The sequence below is a fragment of the Lepisosteus platostomus genome, chromosome 7 (assembly GCF_059453375.1).
Source record: "Lepisosteus platostomus isolate fLepPlt1 chromosome 7, fLepPlt1.hap1, whole genome shotgun sequence".
NCBI lineage: Eukaryota > Metazoa > Chordata > Actinopteri > Semionotiformes > Lepisosteidae > Lepisosteus > Lepisosteus platostomus.
The window spans coordinates 45,616,927-45,640,012 of NC_142617.1; the positions used below are offsets into that span (position 1 = coordinate 45,616,927).

Consider the following 23,086-nt stretch of genomic DNA (forward strand, 5'->3'; position numbering starts at 1 on the left):
CACAATATGATCCTATGGTTCTGGCTGTTTTCAGTGTGATTGGAACAGCGGTGATTCAAGATGCTAACATCTCCTAGATAGGGAATCATACTGTAGATGCTGTCCTGGCACTGTGCCTTGCACTGCACAGTTAAGCAGGAAAACACTGGCACTAGGATTTCAGCTCATCAACAAACAAATAGCTAGACCCAATTTGGTTTAAAATGTGTTTTCTTAAACAGCCAGAACAATAAAACGATGTATTGTATTTAATTGGTGTTCCGCTTTTAAAACTAAAACAATTGATCAAATAAATCAAGGTGCTTTACTCCATGCTCAAAGCTCAGTTTGCAGGAACAGTTAGATCAATGATATGTTTAGGTGGTATTGATCCACTTCTTAAGGATTGGCTTTGTTCAAAGGGATATTCAGTGTCATTGTGACTATTATTATATTATAATGATAGACCACCACTGTTATTGTACACAGAAGCTATTCAACTACTTGTATAACTAGCCAACACTTATGCAATTAACATTTTAATTTTTAATTTTCCTTTGCAGCTTTGGCTGACATGCAACTGCTTTCACCCATTAAAAATTCAGTTTGAGCATTCACATTTCGATTGAAAACAATCTCTTGAAAAACTGGACATGCATCATTTGCATGGGACATCAAATTTAATTGATCTGTCCTGGGATCATGCAATTTTTATCAGTACTTCATTGCCTTATTGCTGTTGTTGATAGGCCTTTATATTGTTAATTTAAATTAACTTTATATGCTTTATATTGTTAATTTAAAATTACGTGCACTGGAACTCCACAACAGAGATTCATGGAAAGCAGATGTTTGCTCAGGAACATTTATTTTCAGTTTTTCCCTTTTCCTCTTGGCTGATGTTGACTTTTGGGATCCTTGACACATTGTGCCCTTTTCTGACTTTGACCATGTCTTGTGTCCTGGGGTATTTCGTTCTGTAAGAGCATGCTTGCTCATGCAGGACAGTAGTGTCTTTGTAACATTCACACCCCACCCTCTGGCGGACCAACCCTGCAAGTCACAATCACCGGTGTCTGTGTGTTTTGACAGAATCCCCAGAGGAACTGCAGGGCAGAGCCCTCTCCCGCCCTTCCCCCTGTCCCACAGTCTGGATCTTCCACACTCGCAGAAGCCCCACCTTGTCTTTTATTGTAACCAGGCCTAATTAGAGCTCTCATAAGGTGGGCCATTTGCTATATTTTCTTCACACTTTGACCTATTGTTTTAAACAAACAATATATTCACGTTTTAATGGCCACCACCTGTGAACTTACAATAAAAAAAAATTCCCAGTATTGCAGTAAAAATGATATCATCATCTAACCATGAAAACTAAGTGTTTCTCACGATCGGTGCTATCTTGTACAGAGACTCTCCTGTCGGAAGCAGGGCAACTTGACAGGCAGCCCTTCCTAATCCACTCCATTGCCTGCTCTTCCTGTAACATTAAAATATTAAAAGAAATGTATTTGTAAGTGATACAACAGATTCATACCGTTATCAGGACAATGACAGAATCTATTTTCTACGAAGATTCTGTCATTGATTCTGTCACTGATATTTTATTGAACACACGTCACATAGGTAGCATTAACATTTGTCATGAGCAGGGTTGAACTTCTGGGGGTGTACTATGGTAATATTGTGTGTGGCCAGCAGCCATATCACCCTGCAACTCACAACTGGCAACCCACTGAAGCTAAGCAGGTGTGAGCCTGGTCAGTACCTGGATGGGAGACCTCCTGGGAAAAACTAAGGTTGCTGTTGGAAGAGGTGTTAGTGGGGCCAGCAGGGGGCACTCACCCTGCGGCTCATGTGGGTCCTAATGCCCCAGTGTAGTGATGGGGACACCTATACTGTAAACAGGCGCTGTCCTTCGGATGAGGCGTAAAACCAAGGTCCTGACTCTCTGTGGTCATTAAAAATCCCAGGGCGTCTCTCGAAAAGAGTAGGGGTGTACCCCAGCGTCCTGGCCAAATTTCAATCATGGCCTCCTAACAATCCCCCTCTATGAATTGGCTTCATTACTCTGCTCTCCTCCCCACTGATAGCTGATGTGTGGTGAGTGTTCTGGTGCACTATGGCTGCCGTCGCATCATCCAGGTGGGGCTGCACATTGGTGGTGGTGGAGGGGAGTCCCCATTACCTGTAAAGCACTTTGAGTGGAGTGTCCAGAAAAGCGTAACCAATTATTATTATTATTATCTATGGTGCATGGCACAAGGTCGCAGATGACATCTAATGCAGCTCTGTCTCATTCCTTTCATAGAGGCTGAACAAGCATGTGCGTGTTCCCTGGTGCCACTTCACCCCAGTTCATCTTACAGATGTGCAATGGGGCTCAGTCTGCAGTAGCATATCCACAGCATAATAAATTCCGGTCAGATTTTCAACACTTCCCAGGAAGTCACTAGCATAAGTGCATGCATTGTCCCATTGGAATGTTGTCCCATCAGGATGAGGCTGCAGGAGGGACAGCCCTGTTGAGCTCATGCACTGCACCTCTTCAGAGAGCACAACTCTTCTGGACTCTGATGTCAGCTTATTTCAGCATTAGTAACTGCCATACCTCACAGTGAGGAGACCATTTGTAGTTACAAATTCCTATCGGTGTTGTAGGGACAAACACAAGAGGTTGAGAATTATAAGGGATGATGTTTCTATCCCAGAATCATCAGCCACAAGGAAGGACTGCACCCTAGTTGGGTTGCCTGTCCACTGCAGGACAAACACACAGGGACAATGTTAGAGACACCAATTAACCTCACCATGTCTTTGGTTGGTAGGAAGAAACTGATGCTCAGAAGGTACACCAGGACAGATGTGCACTCAGGATCCAAGAATTGTGATGCGGTAGCACTAACTCTGCTGCTCCAGACCATTTTCATTTGAGAAAAAATAAACTACAATATCGGACTGTGCAGGATAACACCAAGGATTGCTTTTGGTTAAGCTTTCCTGTGTCACATTGGACTTAGTTCCCATCAGAAAAGGTTTGGCTTTATACTTCTTTAATTATCCTAACAACTCAAGAAAACATGTCAGATTAGCACTGAAGATGCCATTGATTAATACTTGTTAATTTTACTCAACACTTGTAACTTTCAGAAAGATGTGCCTTCTGTTCATTTAACTGCACTTCCACACACACTTTTGTCCTCTGGTTGTTCAGGTATTAGGTGGAATATGACAGTACCACTGTATTGGAACACAGAAGGAGCTCACCAAAGAAAGGGAACAAATCTTTTGAAGTTTTCAGCCACCTCAGCACAGTAACCTTTTTATTGATCAGAGCCATGCTTTTAGCGGTGCTCCACAGCTGATAGCAGGTTCAATGCACTGGCCCGATGCCACGCAGCCAATAACTAATTCTTAAATTTAACTAAGAGTTAAATGAATGTGCCAAGTATTTCAATGCTGAATGAGCACATTTAAAAACACAATCTTTTTTTAAACTACAACCAATGTAAATAAAATGCCATTTCCATTACTTATAGACTGTACTGTATATACAATCTCAAAGGATCAATAAAAATTTAAGGGTGAACTGTTTTCTATTTCCTAGTCAAAGTCTTGCATAATGATACATCTGTTCTTTGACATAAAATTATGTAATTTTTACTGTTTGCATTGTTAATGCAGAATGCACAGTAATAGCTCCTGGATATTTTTATTTTCTGTAGTCAAACGTCAAGGAAGTGATTATCACTTGAAATTGTCACATGTCAAACTTTATTTATTAATGCACTACTGTATCTATAAATACCTGTATGTTACAGAAGTCACAAGGTTTGAATCCTAGTCCAGTTCTCAGGGGCACTTAATCTAAAAAATTGGTGCTGAAAGTGCTGTTTGCATTCTATATACTACATACTCGACTGTTTCTTTGAAGGATAATATGAACCACCAGTAACTCACTCTCTCCTGGGAACGTTTACATGATGTCATCCTTTCCAGTTCAGCTGGAGGCCTTTTTCATGCAGCATATATAATATACACAGCAAGTAACAGGGTGAAACACTGCTAGGATTTCAGCCCAGACAACATGCTGAATTAAAATATGCAAATTGTGAACATTTTCCCGCACTGTCCTCAAAACAGATTATGGTTTGTGAATTCCAGGACAGGCTTTGTACACAATTACTTAGGCATGTAGAAACCTATCAATTCCCCAGTCAACAACCTCTGATTTCAGTCTAAAGTTTTGCTGAAACAGTGGTGATACATTTAATAATTATAATCATCTAATTTTTTTGCTCATTGTCTAAGATATTGGAAAAAACAGAAAGAGAAGATAAAAATATTGATATCATAAAATTGTTTCCTCAGGACCAGAGATCCTGCACCAGGTCTTTGAACAGCATGACAGTTTCTGACAGCTTCAGGGGCTTGACTGGGCTTCTCTGATACAATTGTTAGCCCGGCTATTTCTTGCTTAGCATAGCTTTCGGCCATCCAGATTGAAAAAATATGTTTTTCTCACATTCACACAAACTATATACTGAATAACTTAAAAGAAACTGAGCTTTTAAAATAAGTGACTGGTAATCTGTAAATGCAAAAGAGAGACACCTATTTTGACCGTGTGAAACTGAGAGCCCTGTGAGGTGGGACTGAGAGCAGAAAACACAGCTGAATTCCCTCACGTGCACGGGTGGGAGTGTTACTAGAGCATGCTATTGTTTAAAAATAATCCCAGCACGTAAACGGCAGTGGAAGTGGGCGTGTCTCGATACACTTGATCACATCCTCGAGCTGGACAGGGCAGCAGCCGTGGTGCTGAGCAGCTCTGCCCCCTCAGCTGCCTGTTTACCAAGGATGTTGTGCCTGTTTTCACAGAGGTGCGGCTCATTTCCTTCACAGACGCAGCAGTAGCAGCAGTCTACCCAGCATCCTGCTGCATCTGAGCATGCTCGCAGCTGTCAAGATGCCAGAGTGGCAGAGCAGGGACAGCCTCCACCTTCCTATACTGGGTAACAGGTCAAAAAACTCCCCCTGCACAGCTGCGCTTCAGGTCAGCTTTACAGGAAAACCTTACCAGTCCATCTCCACTCCAAGCTGACACCTCATGTTCATATGTATTTGCAGTTAGCTCTATATTTATTCATTCATTAGTAATGAATGTAACAATCCTGATTTTGCAAAAAAAACAAACAGCAAAGCAAGTGTACATTCAGTATGTGTCACATAAATTGATGTAAACATGAAAAATTATAATGGATGTCACAAAAATATGTGTCAAAAATAACTGGACACTTTTTCTAAATATATTTAAATACAGAACATTTCCTTATACCCTATACATCTGTTGAAAACAAGCGCCAAATATGTAATACTTAAGTTTTTTTTGGTTGTCTACTAATTTTACATATCCCAGGAAACACTTTGATTTCCACTGCATAAATAAGGAGGATCAAATCAGAAGCAAAACACATCATTATTGGGAATGTCATCTTGTCTAAAGATCTAAGGTATAGATTATCAATCTAAGAAACTCCAGCAGGTGTAAATATAGGTAGATAATCCATAAAACAAACCATTTAAAATTGTGATGTCAATCACCCACAGGCTCAAGGTCATGGGATCAGTACAATGACATCAGGCAGATGACATAATAAAATGTTATTAAAATATGAGTTCAGAAGACTAGTTCGAGAGCATAACCTACACCGAATGGCAGCTACTAGCTATATGAATTACACAGAAAGATAAAGTTCATGTTGAAAAAGAATGTCATCCCCCTATGAAATATGGACATGGGACTGTTGTGTTCCCTCTGGTCCTGGTGGCCTAGCTAGAATAGAGAGATGGACAGATTCATAAATGCAAAAGAGAGACTGAGCCCCATTCCACATATCATACGTATATTTAGGATATAATACTATCTAAAGGCCTGGTATTGTATTCTAAAAAGCTCAAACTTGCTTGCAAATGCACTTTCTAGCAGGATATAACACTTCAAAGCACACCTCCAAACCAACTGCCAAATAGTTAAGGAAACTGAAAATAAGGCTCCTGATTGGATATCACAATTTCCAGACCTCAAACCATCCTTCCATCCATTCATTCATTCATTTTCTAACTGCTTCATTTAATTCAGGATCGTGGTGGAGCTAGGGCCTGTCCCAGTAAGCAATGGGTGAAAGGCAGGATACACACTGGATGGGACGCCCACTGGAAAACTCTTAATACAATGAACCAAACTGAGTTGCAGAGTTCAAGGCTGTAGACGCAGTTCACCATGTTTAATTACCAAATGTAAAACATTTAATCATCTAGTCAGTTTCTTAAAGATGTCTGGACCACGTTTAGAACACACTCAAAAATGCCTGCCATGCATCATTCAATCACACTAAAGATTGTTTACACACGTACTCATTTCCATGTGACACTACTGGGTCACAAAATCAATCATCAAGACAGCACAATACTGAGATGGCGTCCTATTCAGGGTCGTAAACCAGAGCCTATCTCGGCAATCAACAGGCACAAGTTAGGATACACCCAGGACAGGACGCCAGTCCATTGCAGGGCAAACACAAACACCAACACACACACACACACCAGGGCCAGCTTATGATTTTATCGAAAACTTATTTAACATAACTTGTTTTTTATTTGATTGAATCATCAAAAAGGAAAATGCACAGTATTTACTGTTTTAATACAGTTACTTACATTTACAGTATAAATAATGAAGTTGGCTGAATTCAGTACATTTAGATTTTGATTAGATTTTAGATTTTAGATTTTGTGCTAGTTATAGAATTTTACTCTTGGTTTGAGTAGTGTGGTTCATTGTATTAAGGGTTTTGCACATATGAAGACAGTTGTAGATAATTGGTCAAAGCACCTATAGAGTAAGGACCACAAAAGTTTTTAAATTTCTCTTTCTTTTCTCAATTTATATACATATGTGTGTAAACTGAGATAAAAAAGACTGTAAAAGTTTTTTTGTTGATTTTTTTTAACCAGAAATAAAACCCTTAAAATACCGATTATTGGTAAATATGTTTAAAATCATAGCTGTATGTAAATGAACAAGCAATAGGTTTATTCCATGCTGAAAAGAGAAGAAAGAAAACACAGCGTTTCGTCTGTGGAGCCTTCTTCGACTGTTCCTTTGCAGCCTACGTATGGTGACGCAGCTACCCACATGAACTGCTGTATATAAATTATATTCAGTTTTTCAAATATTCTGTAATAGATAGGTAGACTTGTTTCACCCCATGTAGTTCTGCTTTAGTCACAGCAGAGGGCAGCACACTCTAGAGAATTCTTTAATTTGCTCGTCAAATTCTTGATTGATTTACAAAAAAAATGGTTTAGGACTGAAAACTAAAATTTGCAGATATTAATATGTCTGTGTGTGTTTGGGGTTTGTTTTCAGAGGGACAGAGATACGATTTTATTTGCAGATATTTGCATTGTCAAGGAAGAAGCTGTAAAAATAATTCTAAAGCTACCGACGGATTTCCTAAAACGGTATCGGTGTTTTCGAAAGTTAGTTACTCGCCTATATTTTGTTGTAGAGATTTTAACCAGACTTGTTAATTTTACGGTCACACTGTGTAAGCTGTGCACATCGCCGAAGTGTAAATTTATCTTTCTCTCCACAGCAACAGGTTAGGTACTTGTGCTCAGTAGTTTCAATGCAACAGTTCCTGTTCAGCTAGCTAATGGCGAGGAAATAATTCCTTTCACTTAAAGGACACTCAAATCAAAACACTTTACAGGTAATGGGGACTCCCCTCCAACACCGATGTGCAGCACCCACCTGGATGATGCGACGACAGTCATAGTGCGCTAGTAACTCACATCAGTTATGAGTGGGGAGGAGAACAGGGTGATGAGGGCAAATTTATAGATGGGGATTATTAGTAGGCCAATGAATGACGTAATGAAATTTAATAAATTAGTAGGATAAATACACGTGCCATTTATTATACTGTACTCCCACACTAGTCAAATATGGTAATAAATCGGGTTTTGTGATATAAAACTGACTTCATATTCATAGAAATATAAGTGACTTTCCTTGTCGACAGAAGTTTCATAAGGTACTACAGTATTGTCGCGCTGCAGGTACGTCACAGCCGTAACCATGGAAGCGTGTAAACAAAGCTGAGCCTCCAGAGGCTACAGGGCGCTACGGAGACACGGACACAGCTCGCGTCTGCACCTGGTTTCACCTCCGCCATGAGCGTGAGAACGTACAGCGCCAGGGTTCGGGTCGGGAACTGGAGTGAAGATGTGACCCTTGAAGAGGTAAGGCTGCATTCAAACCTGTCAGCGGAGAAGACCGAGCTCTGCGGTGTGCAACTTTCCAGGTCCTCGGTTAACCCGGGCTGAGTAAAGCTCAGCAGCAGTTTAGAATTGGCAGAGGGGTGATACGGTACCAATTGCAAGTTTCATTCAAAATGTACAGAATTGAACTGATTTAAAAAAAAACGTACATGCTACGAGTATAAAATCGATGTCAACGTGTGAATAAGAAACCGGCTGCAGTACAACCCAGGAGAGACAGGGTTTATCTAGGAACAGGTCTGGCACCCATTGGTGTCGAATATCCGCGACCCCGTTAATACTCGGACACGAAGGACTTCCGTATGTCTGTCGCCTTGGCTGTATCAACCAGTTTGCTCAAATCACTAAAGAAAAATTACAATCACTGGACAGGTGAACGTAAGATCGTACAGGCTTTAAATAATCATTTCATCAAGTCATCAGATTAAAATCTGAAAGAGGAAAATTAATTTCATACTTAAATGTGGGGTATGAACGCCTGCTAATTTATTTTTGTGCCCTAAGGGAAATAATGTAAAGGTGTCTATACAGCTGTCCCAATCATCTGCAAGTGGTCCCTTATTTTCCTAAGATTGTCTTCACCTATTTGTGTCTGTAATAACATTGGACTTGTATTTAATATAACTGTCTCAAAATTGTTGTTTCATAGGACACGCTGAAGGATTTCTTAGACAAGAAGGAAAAAGGAGAACTGATTGTCCAGAGAACAGGGTTTCTGAGGCAGAATATTCTGAAGAAGGTGCTGTCAGGTTGTGTTTCTCTTTAACACCATTATTATTAATTATTATTGATGATGATGATGAAGATGATAGGGATGTGAGGATGCTTAGTGATGTGTTAATGCCAATCCTGAAGTTTCAGCTTCTTTTCCTGGGAGTCGGAGGGTTCCCACCTGTCCGCATCGTGAATCTGATCACATTCTTGCTAAATCCATCAGGAACAGGACACAAAAATGTGGGAACAGACAGGGAACTTCTGCTTAAACCTGTTGCCCTTGACGAACGTCTAGGGATCGCAGTACAGCACACTGCTACCAGACCTTCGCTATGAAGGGAGTATCTACAACTGTGCATTGAACAGTTCAGTAACAACAAAACTGATTGTCTGATTGTATCACACTATTATGGGGGCTTGGCTGATTATTGTAAATGGTGCCAATTTTAATAATCTTGTAGATCATTTATAATCTGAGAAACGCCTGCTACCTGTCATTTCATTATAAGTTTGATTGATAAGTGAGGCTAAGGGGCTAAGTGTTATTGTTTAACTGTCCAAGCGATGTTTTTCCTAGACTGCGAGAACAGCCAAGTCCTCTGTCCCCTTGCAGATCGACTTGTCAGTGACGAACGACGGGCTGGTTCACTTTGGGGATGTGATAATGCTGGTGAACCCGGACTCCGCCAGCCCGGACTCCCCTCGCGAACCAGCAGCACTCGGCATGAACACGGACGCGAGCGAGCTCCGCACGGCCTCCTCCGTCTGCGCGCCCTGCGAAGTCAGCGCCAGCAGGAGCCTGGCACCTTGCGTGAGGAACGCGTTTGTGATCACGAGGTGAGAGCCCAGTCACGAGTGCGTGGAAAACAAAGCCATGCATGAAAGACAATTGACCTAATTCATTCTGCTTATTTTTTTCTCACTTGACCAGTGTGGACGGGAGTCCCGTAGGAGAGCCCCTGAGATACAATCAGAGCTTTTCTCTTCAAACCACAAAAGGCTTTGCAGGAGAAGTGAGTTTCATTGTATTCTCAGCTATTTAATAAAAACAACTGCTTACTTTACATTATGTTCATGGTTGAAGTGCAAGCTTTATTTTAAGAAAATCAGTATGGCGTATATACAGTTCCAGAATGACATTAACTGCATATTGATTGAAGGTGAGTAAACAAGTCTGATTACTCACCATACCTGTCAAACTGTATATCAATTTCCTCCTCTCTCTCTGTTCCTACTTTGGCAGTTATATTTAGCAAGTGATCATAAAACATTCCAAAAATGTGCAAAGAAATCCAGACTACAAGAGGTGATCCTGACCGATGAGCCCTCATTCCTGACGTGGTGGCAGGCAGTATACTACGACCCTCAAGAGCGCATTGAATATGAAGGATTCCCTGTGCCAGTAAGGCTTTGTTGTGTTATTTACCTATTCAACTTGATCTTGTTGTCTTCATTCAAGGGCATATAAATCACATTACTCTTATTTTAATGCTTCAGATTATCTCCGCTTTATTTAATTACTGATCAGGGAACAGTTTGACTCTGATTAAAAAGCTATGAACTTCAGTACCTAAGTAATAGTACTGGTTAACAATTCCTGGGGGTCAGATTCTGTGAGAGCAGATGCTTTTCCAGCCTCAGCTGAAGCCATGTCACTGTGACAACACATCACATGTCAACCATCGTACCTCTGGGCTGAGGGGAGAAAATTGGGCTCCAGGTCTTCCTGTCTGTTGGCAACACTCAAAAAGTCTTGTAATTGCTGTGTGCTGGTAGTGTCCTCTTCAGCCAACATGCCAGCAAATACAGTAGCATATCTGTGTCCATTTCCTGTTCACTGATTGCTAGCTCTTGAAGTCAGTGGCTGTCCTCCACAGCTTTCAAATGCAAACTCGCAAGTATGTAAAAACTATCAAATAATACAAATTACACGCTTATGCATATAAGAGATCATCCCATTGTACTGAGGTGATACAAGATGTATTGGCTTATTTGCACAATAGGAAGGCCTTAAGATAAGCCTAATGCCCTTCAACATGGCTTTAACTTAACCAGTGTTATGTCTGCTCCTAGGCTCTATATAAAATAAAGTTTATTATTATTTGGAGTAATATATGAGTTTCTGTCAAAACGTATGTTTTTTTTCTTTTTGTTCTTCACAGGCGAATTCAAAAGTGCTTATCAGTCATTGCAAGACAAATCAATGTTTAGCCGCCCTCGGAAATTATATCATATGGTAAGCTGAAACAAGCAAATGATTCATATAGGTAATTTATTTTCAAAAATGCAAAAAAGAAGAATGTATCATATACGGGTGTTTAGAAAAAATGTCTAGGTTCTGTCTTATAGTCACACTGAAGGACACTGATATCTGTTTGTGGTTAAACTTTATTAGCTCAGGCTGTAGAAGAAACTCTATAAAGTCCATTGTTATGTCCAAATAACAGCAGCACTCTCCTAGGCAAATCTTTGGGGGGGCTATTTACTACGGTAATTTATATGACCCTTTCATTCATACATTAAATCACAATGTCAATAACAGTGCTGAGTTTAAAGGGGGTGCTTGTCCTCCCATCAAGCTCGGTTTATTTTTATCTGGAAAGGGGGAGGGATTAGTCCTCTGATCAAAATGAACCCCTGTTGGGTTGGCTGATGACCAGAACTCTTGACACAACATAAAACAGGAGTACCCCTTTTTCACAGGACACCTTACGGAAAAGAATATGAAGTCACAGCTCAGACCTTTCTGGATTCCCACAAGGCCGAGCGCGAGGTTAACCACTGGAGCTTCGTTACAGCAAACCCTAGCAACGAAGGGCGGACGATTCCTGACAGACCCGGGGCGATGGCAAATATGACCCCTACAGAGAACACAGAGCCCCAGCACAAAACCTGAGTTAACAAAAATATAAAATGGGAATATCCTAAATCGTTTAGTTAATTCTAACTCGATTAACCTAACGTTAACTGTAAGGAAACTAGATCTATTGAAGGTGAGAAGAAATAAAACATGGATGAAAATAAATTCAATGGGATGCTTATTACAGTTTACAGACTCTTCATTTGGTACAGTCTAGCAGTTTTCTAAAGGCAGTTTAAAATAAAGGATGAAACAATGATAAGGCAGACTTTATGGTCCTTCTCTGCAGAACATGAAAATTTAAAATGTTGTTTCACCTCAAGAAATATTCACAACAGGACATAGAATTAAAAGCTTTACCAGATCAATTTTGTCTGCTTTAGACTCATTTATTGTAGTCTGTATTAAAAGTGATTAAGTTTTAGAATTTGATGTTGGGGTGGCCAGTACATTATTTTATGGGACCAAACATAACTCTGTAAAGCTTTCAATTCAGGGCTGTGGTGTTTTAGGCGTCCTCATTTTTTCATCTGAAGGGTGCATGTTCTTCAGTCTCTGGGATAAAAGTTTGGTTATTGAGGATACCAAACAGGAATTTCTGGGTGTCTGGCCCACCAATGCATCACCCTCACTTCCTAAGTTTTTTGTGATTACTTGACATTTTCCATCGTTGTTTGTAAAAAAGTATAAAATACAAAGGTATGGGAAATTGCGTTCTAATTACAGTGAAGCACAATTCCATGAGAAACATTATGGAAAATTGGTTATCTTGGTGCAAAAGTACAGTGCGCCAGACAACATTTGTAAGCAAACCAGGATTATCTGTTAATTACATAAACGGAAAATGACATGCATGACACTCAGGAATTGAAAACTGCTGCCGCTAGAGGGAGACTACTGCTCAATTTTAACTTCACCATGACCAGCCTTGGGAGATCAAAATAACATGCTTCACAAACTGCAGAAGATCATTTACTGGATAGAAATCTAGAATTCCCATTGACTTTGTGAAGGCAAGACTAAGCTTTTTTGGGGTCTGATGTATTTTTGAAGGAACAAACTGTAATAAATCAATTGTACCATTTCTCTGGTAAATGTCTACACATTTACGTTCTTCTGTGAAATGGCAGTTTATTATTCAAAATACAGGAAAATGTTTTCTTTATACATTTGACTTCAGTGGACTGCCCTGCAGTCTTTTGCAGTGTTATCTAGAGATCACTGAAAATTACCCAATGGATGCATGCACGTCCACACAGTAGGGTAGAGTAATAAAGGGAGCTCTTTCACAAACAGACTTGGCGCTGTCTATAAACTGTGGAGAGAATGACATATCATCACATGTTATTGTAGAATTTGAACAAAGCATCTATTTATTACAGGATGTAATACATAATTTATATATTTTTTTAATCCATGAAAACTATTTATGATTACACAGTATATATATATAATGTACTCAGTTTTTTTATGGGAAAGAGAAGAATAAAATTCCTCTATTTTAATATTACAAGATAATATTGACTGAGAATCCTTTTTGCTGAAGCATAGGGAGAAAGCATCAATAGAAAAAAACAGATGCCTTCAAAACAAAAATCTGCTTATGTACCTTGATGGTTGAGGCAATCCTGTCTCAGAGGCCGATGGTGCAAGAAGGGACCACACAATTAACAGGATGCCAGTCCATTGCAGGAGACACCCACAGAGGTGTGGAGGTTAAAGACACCAACACAAGGGGGGTATGCAAACATGCAAACTCCACACGGACAGGGCTCCTGCCTGGAATCAAACCCAGAACCAAAGTGTGGTTAGGCAGCAGCACTAACTGCCATGCCACTGTGCTGCCCAGTTTAATTAGTTTTCATGAATTAACAATTTATTTGACAGGTGCCCAAGAAAAATATGATATTTCATAACAAAGTCTATTTATCAAGAGTAGCTTATCCAACACATACCAGTAAACACATTGGTAACTGTTGAGAAAATAAACATACAGAGCATAAAAACACAAAACTTTATTAATGCAAGTATTTTTTATTTTATATAAAAGTACATTTAAAAAAATAACTTATTTTTGGCATTATTTTGAATATTTTTTTATTCACCTGAGAGACTGACCTGTGCAGAAGCACTACGTCACCTCTTTAATGACAGAGTTGATTAGAGTTCATTGAGGAGGTGAATTAACCTGTTGAATGTCAAGGTTGGTGAAAAATCCGGTAAGACATTGCAGGTAAACATGTTCTTTTTACAATAGGGCCATAAATATAAAGAGACCACCACTTAGTGACTGATGCCAATCTGACTGTGTGGCGGTACATTGACCACTCATTACACACATTTTCATGCTACTCACAGTGCCTTGCGAAAGTACTAAGACCCTTGCACACTTTATACATTTTGCTGGTTTAAAGCTTGCAGTCTCATGACATTTTGAAGTAGCAATTCATATTTGCTACATTCACAACCTTATCTACAGATAAAATGCGAAGAAGAGAAAACTTAATTAATACAAAAGGAAGACATAAATATCATGATTGCAAAGGCATTTGTTCAGAGAGAGATATTAACCAAGCTGTAGTAGTAAAGATGGAGTTGGAGTAGAAATGAGGTGGAATACATGAAACAGAATTAAAAAAAGGTGTTTTGTGTGAAGTACAGTATATACAGCTAAAGATGGAGTGGTTATGATGAGGAACAACTGGGTAAAATTGGCTTGCTTGTCAATTGGCTTGTTTGGATCCCTCTCAAACATCAATTAAGAAATACCATTTCAGTTTGGTGCACAAAATTACCATAAGAAACCATTACATTAGCTGAGCAGCTTCTATCTGTGTGCAATAATAGTGGTTCCCTTGAATTCTGAATGAATACACCTGTCTCTGTATGGTCAGTTAGTTAAGTAATGAATTTCAATCAAAGACTTAACTATTTAACCATGAAAACCATGGAGTTACTAAATACTTAAGGGATAATGTCGTATAAGGGTGCAGATTAGGAGAAGGGTATCAAAGCACTTCAAAAACCTCTAATATCTCTTTAAAAAAGACAACTATATAGAAGTGAAAGGCACTTTGAGACACTGCCTAGATCAGACTCTCCCTCCAAACTGAGTGGCTGAGCAAGGAGATAACAGCTTAGGGATGTGAGCATTGTGAAGCTACTGTAATGGTGACTTTGAGTTGCAGAGAATTACAGAGCTCGGTGGCTGAGAAGAGAGAAAACACCCATGAATCAACAATATCCCGGCCATTCTATAAAGCTGACTTTTATTTATTGAAAATAATTTATTCTCAAATTCCACATGGAGTTTGTTACAAAGCATTTAAGTGATACTGCAAACATGTGGCAAGAGGTTTTGTGGTAAGAAACAACAAAATTGAAATGTTTCTGGTTTCTGTTTCTGAGTTAACTAGTTGCAATGAGAGAAAACATTCAGAGGTCAATTATATCCCCGTCACTTCACAAAGGGAACTTGTATGTAACTGAAAAAAAACCCAGTTTAAATCCAGCATGGGGTTTGTAACAAAACACAAGTGATACAATTAACATGTGGAACAAGTTTTTTTGGTCAAACAAGACAAACTTGCAATGTTTTTGCCAAACTACAAAGCTGATGCAAACCTAAAATGGTGCATCACTTATCACCACTCCTACTGTCAAACTCTGTGGGGGCAGCATTCTGTTATAGTTCACATCAGCAAGGACTGGGGGGCAGCATCAAGGTCTTCTTGCCTTCCGGGTGCAAACAATGGGGCAGGCGCTGATTAAGAAAGATTGACTGACACACTGTGTGAGTACATGTCCATCAATTACCACAGAGTTCAGAGGTGACATGTGGGACTGCAGGACAGACTAAACTAAGCCTGAGACTGGGAGGGGACTCCAGAGCAGGAAAGAGTAGGCAATGTATGTTACACCTGGAAATCTACATACACTCAGTTCTTTAAGTAGCCCCGGCTGATAGCTCTGCCTACACCCAAGACATCACCAGAACACTTCCACCCTTCATTTCGAGTCCTGAGCTCTGGCCAGGAAGCGGCTTTATGAGCTTCAGTCAGAAGGACATGAAAATGGAGAATGTGGGGGAACATAGATTAATATACTGGACACAGGAGAGGACTCGGACATCTGAGGGGGACTCTACAGAGAGCAGCAGAGGATGGAATAGGAATCATCTACTTCCCCCAGCCATGTGCTGGAATCACAGAAACAGGTTGTTGGGAGCATAATGGACCACATTATTCAGGAATGCCATTACTGGAGAGATCGCTTCGGCAGAACCAAAGGACTAGATGGCGTTTTGTGCTTTTCTTTGCTATGGTGGAAGAAAGCATGCTAGAATACAGGACAGAGCTATTTCAGGAAGGTATTGCCTTGGGACTCTTTATTTCCTTTCTTTTGGGACTTTTGGGATGGTTTACTGGGGAGTATGAATTGAATTCTTGTTTTTATGTGTGTTCTGTGTGCTAGGTTTATTACACTAAGAGTAATAAAAAGGGCCATTATTACAGTAGTATGACTGTTTGCACTTGTGATTCTGGGAGATACAAACAACCTGTTTAGGCAGAAAAAGTGATGTAGTCATCTACAAATTTCCTACGTGTTTGGGTAACTATATATTCATGACACCCATATAATTATGGCGTAGTTGGCCGATAATCACCAGTTGCAGTCATAGATCAGAAGAGGGTTGAAAAGAAGAGGATGGAAGATGTAGAGCAGGAGTCATAACCACTCTAAGTGTGATGTGGCCAAGGTCATTGGGGATAGTGTGGGCCTCAGAGGGAGAGAAGAGAATGGAGTAATTTATAGTGAGTGGCTGAACCCAGACACAAGGGGAAAGAGTTTTTTTAAGCGGGTCTTGTGAAAAACTCTGGTCTCAAAGAGAGGAGCTGGTGAGCAGACTAGCTGCACAGCTATGTTATGGAGTGGGACTAAGGAAGTTAGTCTGAGCTCAAAGAGTTTAGGCTTCTGTTTTGTGTTTTACGGGGCTTACGATACTTTGAAGGCATACTGCCCAGGAAACTCCCATGGGCTGCAAGGGAGGTGTGTGGACAAAAAAGCTTTGTGGGCCCCATGATACTGCCAAGGCATACTGCCTGGGAAAGCTCTGTGTACATTAAGGCAGATGGCATTTGTTTTGGAGACTTGTAGTATTGTAGACGGGTTCTGAGGCTCTGATGGCTGCAAGCTCAGATGTGCTTTCATATGTTGCTGCTGGCAGGATCTAGTAGACTTCAAGAGACTGAGGGAGGTGTAGGTTCTGTGAATTAGAGAAATACAGGCAGGTAGATAGTGAGGGTCACCTGCATAGCTGGGGATAAGGATACCAATGTAACCAAAATGGAGTGTGGTCAGGTTGTCCACCATTTTGGTGTGTGTGTGGAGGAGTGACTTATGTATCATTTTGTAACTTCACATAATGAGAAACCATAGGAATGATGTGAATACTTTTGCAGGGAACTGTATGAAACAAGAGCTTTCATGTAGTTTTAGAATGTGACAGATATGGAGTAGAAGACCTCATCATTAGAGTTGAGCCACATCAACCATCTGGGGGATGAGCTGGAAAAGGCATTTAGGACTGAGATGAACACACACTTATCCAGGCTCTATGTGAGGAACTGGACAGAATATCAGTACCTGGTTCAAAGCTGTTGTACAGCTTCCTGCTACGACCACAGAACCTGCTAGCCTGTGAAATTTTCAGTATACTACTTGTTAGTTAAGCTATATGCAGAATAAATGTACCTAATTTCACATCTATTCAACAAAAATGTCAGTGCGTCCATTACAAAAAAAAGTTCATAATTGTGACATCACTGACACAGGCACATAATCATAACTGCATGTCACTTGTTTTTCACGTTTAACTAGTCTATCCTTTTCTGTCAGACTCCCTCCGGGACCCTAGATCTACTAGGTCGAACCTGGCTTACCCTTAATGCCCAGTTTTTTTCATCTTCACTGAATCACAAATCAATTTACACAACAAGGCATCGGAACATTGAACATTACTTAATTAAGAGCAGTTCTCCATAGTTACATTAACAAGCACTACAACAACTTTCACTCTTCATGAAGCACGATATCTTTATGAGCATTCTCTAATTCCCCCTCCCATCATTTTTCCAGACGATCCTATTTGGCCAGGGACGCAGCTCTTAAATAATTTGCACCAATGACACAACAACAGTCAGATTAATCAACTTTCTCACTCTAATTATACCAAGTCTGCCCATCTATCTGCCAGTGTTGAATAATCAAGATCCAACTTGGCATCTAGACTCGTCTCTAATTTACAAGTTGAGTGCCCTACCAAGTAATGCTCAAATCCACCAGCTCCTAAAACTTCAAACCAGCTCTGGTTCTGCTAGCCTGCCCTGTTCCTCTGCAGAAGTCTCCTACCCCATTGAGCCTGACAATCCAATGGGCACATTGCCAGCACCTGTAACACCCCTCAGTACAGACCTTAGGTTTAGTCTCTTAAGTATGTATTCCATACCTAATCCCACAGACCTGTAAATCAACTTTATGTACAGGTATTCCTAATGAAAACTCTTTGACCCCCTCCAGCCAGGCTGGAGTCTACACCTTTTCTCAATGCTGTTCTTATAAACCTCTTAATCAGCCTAGGGGGCTGATCAATCACACACAGCCTATCACAAGCTCCTTTCCCTCCTGTAGAATGTAATGAGTACTAATTCATTTACAGCAGCTGTCTCATTCAACAGATTCTTCCAAAGAACAATTGGCTATCCTGACAATCATTTTCCAGATACAGCAACTTGTGAATTTGTTGCAATCGAAGAATATTGCATTGTAATATGTTTATGATGCTTAGTATATATTTTAGAAAGCTCCTGTTATGACTGTACTCCTGCGGCGTCTCTCGGCTAGCAGTAACCCTGGGAAACTGTCATATTCTTACAGGGGCTCACGGTTTTCCAGGGCTTGTTTGTACTACCGAATCTCTTTCTAGTGATCTGCCTTAATTAACATTGATCCAATTCATTATTAAATTTCTCTTTCTCAATTTAATGCCAAGGTGCCGCTTCAATGGTGCTTTATCATTATTCCTTTCACCCAGTCCTGTCTGCGCTATAGTTTCCCAAACTCCTGTACATCGGACAGATGCCTCAGCATCTCGACACCAGGATTCCTCTCCGAAGTCAAATTCCCATTCTCTCTCGGGGCTCGGCAACAGGATTCCACTCCAAGACCAAGATAACCCAGCGTCTTCCTTTTTTCTGGGAGCTTGGCACAGGACACCAGTCCTAAACTGCGGATGCCCAATTCCTGGTGATGGCCTGATTCGTCAGACTTGAGATCTCTGGGGCTCGACGCCAACCACCCTCGTTTCTCGGTGCTGCAGCAGTCTTCTGTGACTCTAGGCCAGGATTTCAGGTCACCCTGCACTGCAGTGGTCCATTCTAGTCTGTTCTTACTCCAGTCCAGGACTTCACTCCAATCTGCACCACAGATCTTGTACCTGCCTGAATGTCAGCTCCTGGCCTCTGCCCTGGAACCCTGGGCTCCTTTTCCCTGGCCTTCTTCTCCTGTGGTTCTGGCCCACTTCCAGGAGGCAGCGTCCATCACCCAGGACCCCAGGGCTATTCCCTGAAGCCCCTTTTCCCTTTGCCTGGCAGAACCATTCTAGTTCTCTCGAGTCATGCCCTAGCACTTCAGTTTTTATCCTTCCTTTTCTGTTCTTCACCTTTTTCTCTCGGGCTGTCTGGGTAATTTTTTTCTTTTTCCAGTTTCCTTCTAGTGCCCCAGCAGAGCCTTTTGATCTTTTGTAGGGAGCCAGGCATCCTGATTCTCTCTGGTGCCTGCAGAGCATCACTCTGTTAGCCAGAGCTCCATGAGGATTCTTAGTTCTCAGGCTCTGACTGGGACAACTCCCCGCTGCTGTGCTGACCTGAGGCTCTGAGAGTTGAGAGAAGAATGAGGTAGTGTCCCTTCCCTCACAAATGTCTCTCCCAGTTGGTCCAGAGGGGACCTGGGTATCCAATCCTGTTTGCACCCGGGTGCCTCTGTCAGAGAGTTGAACCCGGGAGACAGAGCTGACGGTGCACACCTGGCCTGGTCTCGGAGGAGGCCCTCCATAAGGGCATGGGCCATGATTTACCAGCTCTTGGGCTCTTTGACTGGACCACTGATTGGGGGTGTCCTGCCTCACTGGTTTTGGTGAGACCCCTCCTCTCAATAAAGCCTACAGACCAAAGCACAGCTATGTTCTGAGGCGACTCCCTTTGTTTTCCCTGTTGGAGACTTGTGTTGACGTGTGTTGACCTGTGGGCTTGCCAGGCTGCATCCCTGGCTACTTAGAGGGCTGTTTCACAAAACTGAGAACCCTTCCATTCGAGGGCTCGGCGGTTGGTTATGTCCCAGAGCCGAGGGTACCAGATCCTGGTCAGTGGGCTGAGCGGTTAAACTTGTGGCTGGCGCTTTGTTGTGCCAGCCCATCTTTTTAGTCACCAGTAATGCAGAGAACTGGCACTTTTGCCCCACAAGAGCTTTCTTTAGTTGCTGACCAGCTGTGGCTATCCTTGCTCTGCCGGCCAGTTCTGTCTTAGAGTTTTCTGCTGTCTTTTTCCATTACTGACCGGCCTGGGCTGATTAAGCCCTGCCAGCCAGTAATCAATTATTCTATTATCACCTTTTTTGTTCCCAGTTCATTTTCTCTTTTCCTCTGTCCCGGAGCACTCGACCCCACAATCAGTGGGGTCTCTCTGGGTGTTCCGCCACTCTCGGTCACTTGTGCTTGGGTTCTGACAAATCACCACATTTGGCATTACAGCTACATGTAGGATTAACGATGAATAATGTTTAAGAATTTTCTATTATTAATATATTCTACACATAATTAGAGAGAAAGAAGAGGGAGAGAATAAGTTTGTTAAATCCTATAGAAACACAATGTGTAATCGACAAATCCAATAAGCATCTCTTTCTCGTCATGTTGGATCAATATCACCATTCCTCAGCGGAATTTGTTCACTCAGTACCGATGAATTTTAACAGACACAGAATGTGTAAACTCAGGATCTTTTCTTGAATAGTACTTTTGTGCTCACCATCCTATGTTTTCACTACACTGATTTTTAATTGTCTTTTAGATTTACCAACATGCTGCATAGGACATTTAAAGACATACATCACCTCAGACACAGCATTCTTGGGGGCCTATTCTTAATTTGAAAGACTATACTAGTAGGTGGATGATAATGTTTCTCGTACTGTATGTGTTATTACAAGCAGTTAAAACATAGAATATTACTTTTAGTCTCCATAATATAGAGTAATTAGACTGTAGTGTCTAGACCACTGGTGAGGATGTGATATTTTGGTACTGTTCTTTCTGTTGAAAGTAAGCTGTAGCATGGAAATAGCTGTCCATGGCTGCTAACGTCAATTTTCCTTTGGCGAAAAGGGAGGATGAAAAGTTGTGAGCCTCTCCTGTAGGGATCTGATTGAATGAAAAGCTGATTAATATATACTGTGCACAATATATTATATTTTATAAATATAGGTTATTCTGCCTATGTTAATATCAATTAATCAACATGATAAATATCAATTGTTTAAATGGAAAATCAAGCTTATTTCAAAAACACGCCTTATTTTAATGGGGGTACAGGCAACAGGAGGTTGTGACAAGGGTGCAAAAATCTCTGAATACAGAATGTATTACCAAAAAAAAAAACTTTTTTGCTTAACAATGTCTAGCATGGAACTGTAATAAATAATTACGAATTCAGACTCCACCTTAAACTCTGGCTGCCCTGCCTTGCAGAAGGCATATATTATAACTTCTTCAGTGTGGCAGTGCTCTGCAGTCTCAATTCAGCCTCTGTCCTTGCCCTTGTTTGCTTTGGGATTCCTGTCTGCACTGTGATTCATAGAGCACCCCACACCACACTAGCTGCATTCACAGCTTCTGTTTTTATCAGCACTAAGGAGCCTTATGCAAAGTGTGCTTGCCTGGGTTAATCAGAGCTCTCTGTTAACGGGAAAAATCCCCTGTGAATTCTCTTGAATCCCAACCCGTGTGTCAGGAGGCCTGCATCTACTCCTGCAGGATAAATAAACAGAGGCAGACTCAGCTGTAACACTAGGCCTGTTCATGGATTAACTGGAACAGATTTAAGGCATTTTAGTGATGCTAGCGTGACATCAAACTTCACTCTATGTTTCTGTCTCCTTGCTGAAGCTCAGCCCTGAAAGTCATTTTAAATTATTTTTGAACAATGTTGCATTTTAACCCTTACATCTAAAACCTAAATATTTTTAGGTTTAAGGTCAGTAGAACGATAAGGGTTATTCACAGTGACAGAAGTTGCAGAGATCTGTCTATTATAAAGCCTATTTGAAACTAATTCTTTTTATATCAGCACTGTCATATCAGACTCCATGAGCTAATGTATGGCCTCCGAAATAGTTTTCCATGTAAAATCAATGTAACATACAGTTTGTTTTTCACTTGCAAGATTCCAGTGTCAATGGAGTTGAAAACAAAACTTCTCAGTTTTAAACCTTGCAGTGCATGACAATGAAGAAAGCATCCAAAACTAAAACTACAAATCCATACCAATGATACTACTTATTTCCTTTGCAGTGGGCATGCATAAAAATATTCTTGTGCTTACAAATACGGTCCAGCATGGCAAATTCATTCCTTCTTCCACGCATTCTTTTTCAGATATGTTACAAATAGTGACAATTGCATTATGAGCAAAACACGTTGGAACTGCTGTGGAACTCTGAAACTCATTAGGCAGACATGAGTCACAGTGAGTCCTAGAAAAGCTATGTGTTTTTTTTTACTAATTTGTAAGACAGGAAAGGGCTAAAATTTGGTGGCTAATGCTACAAAATATCATCTTTTCTGCTCCCAGCTGCTGAAATGAGAGGGAGGGCGGTAGCCAGGAGTACCCAATCTAAATCATTGAAAGTTTCTGGCAAAGAGTTCAGAAAAACTGTGCTGAGCAGCAAAGCTGGTTTGTTGAGCTCTAACACATAGTATTTCAGCACCTAAACCCAGAACTAGTGTATATGAATTTCCTTTTTGGGAATGATTCGGAACTGAAACAGATCAAAACTCTTTTCTCCCTGAAGACGTAAGGTGAATCAGAATTATGAAAAAAGATGACCAGATTTGGTAAGTAACAGATCTTT

The 23,086-nt window shown here is 40.8% G+C and overlaps 2 protein-coding genes across 2 annotated transcripts in view; both read left to right on the forward strand.

The window, feature by feature from the left end:
- Positions 1-8,129: 8,129 nt before the first annotated feature.
- cfap161 (cilia and flagella associated protein 161) lies at positions 8,130-12,083 on the forward strand. Its single transcript, XM_088640728.1, has 7 exons — positions 8,130-8,289; positions 8,978-9,067; positions 9,656-9,879; positions 9,974-10,055; positions 10,286-10,444; positions 11,205-11,278; positions 11,746-12,083. Exons 1-7 carry the CDS (start codon positions 8,221-8,223, stop codon positions 11,936-11,938), a joined length of 891 nt encoding a protein of 296 aa, XP_088496854.1. The 5' UTR covers positions 8,130-8,220; the 3' UTR covers positions 11,939-12,083.
- Positions 12,084-22,926: 10,843 nt separating this feature from the next.
- Positions 22,927-23,086, forward strand: part of il16 (interleukin 16) — a 34,484-nt gene continuing 34,324 nt past the window's right edge. The window contains exon 1 of the mRNA XM_088640729.1: positions 22,927-23,069. The gene's annotated coding sequence lies outside the window, so the exon portion shown is untranslated. The remainder of the gene's footprint in view (positions 23,070-23,086) is intronic.

Coding starts and splice junctions, on each gene's coding strand:
- cfap161 (XM_088640728.1), top strand. CDS start 8,221: ATGAGCGTGAGAACGTACAGCGCCAGGGTTCGGGTCGGGAACTGGAGT. Junction 10,056..10,285: donor CAAAAGGCTTTGCAGGAGAA/GTGAGTTTCATT, acceptor CTACTTTGGCAG/TTATATTTAGCAAGTGATCA. Junction 11,279..11,745: donor CTCGGAAATTATATCATATG/GTAAGCTGAAAC, acceptor CCTTTTTCACAG/GACACCTTACGGAAAAGAAT.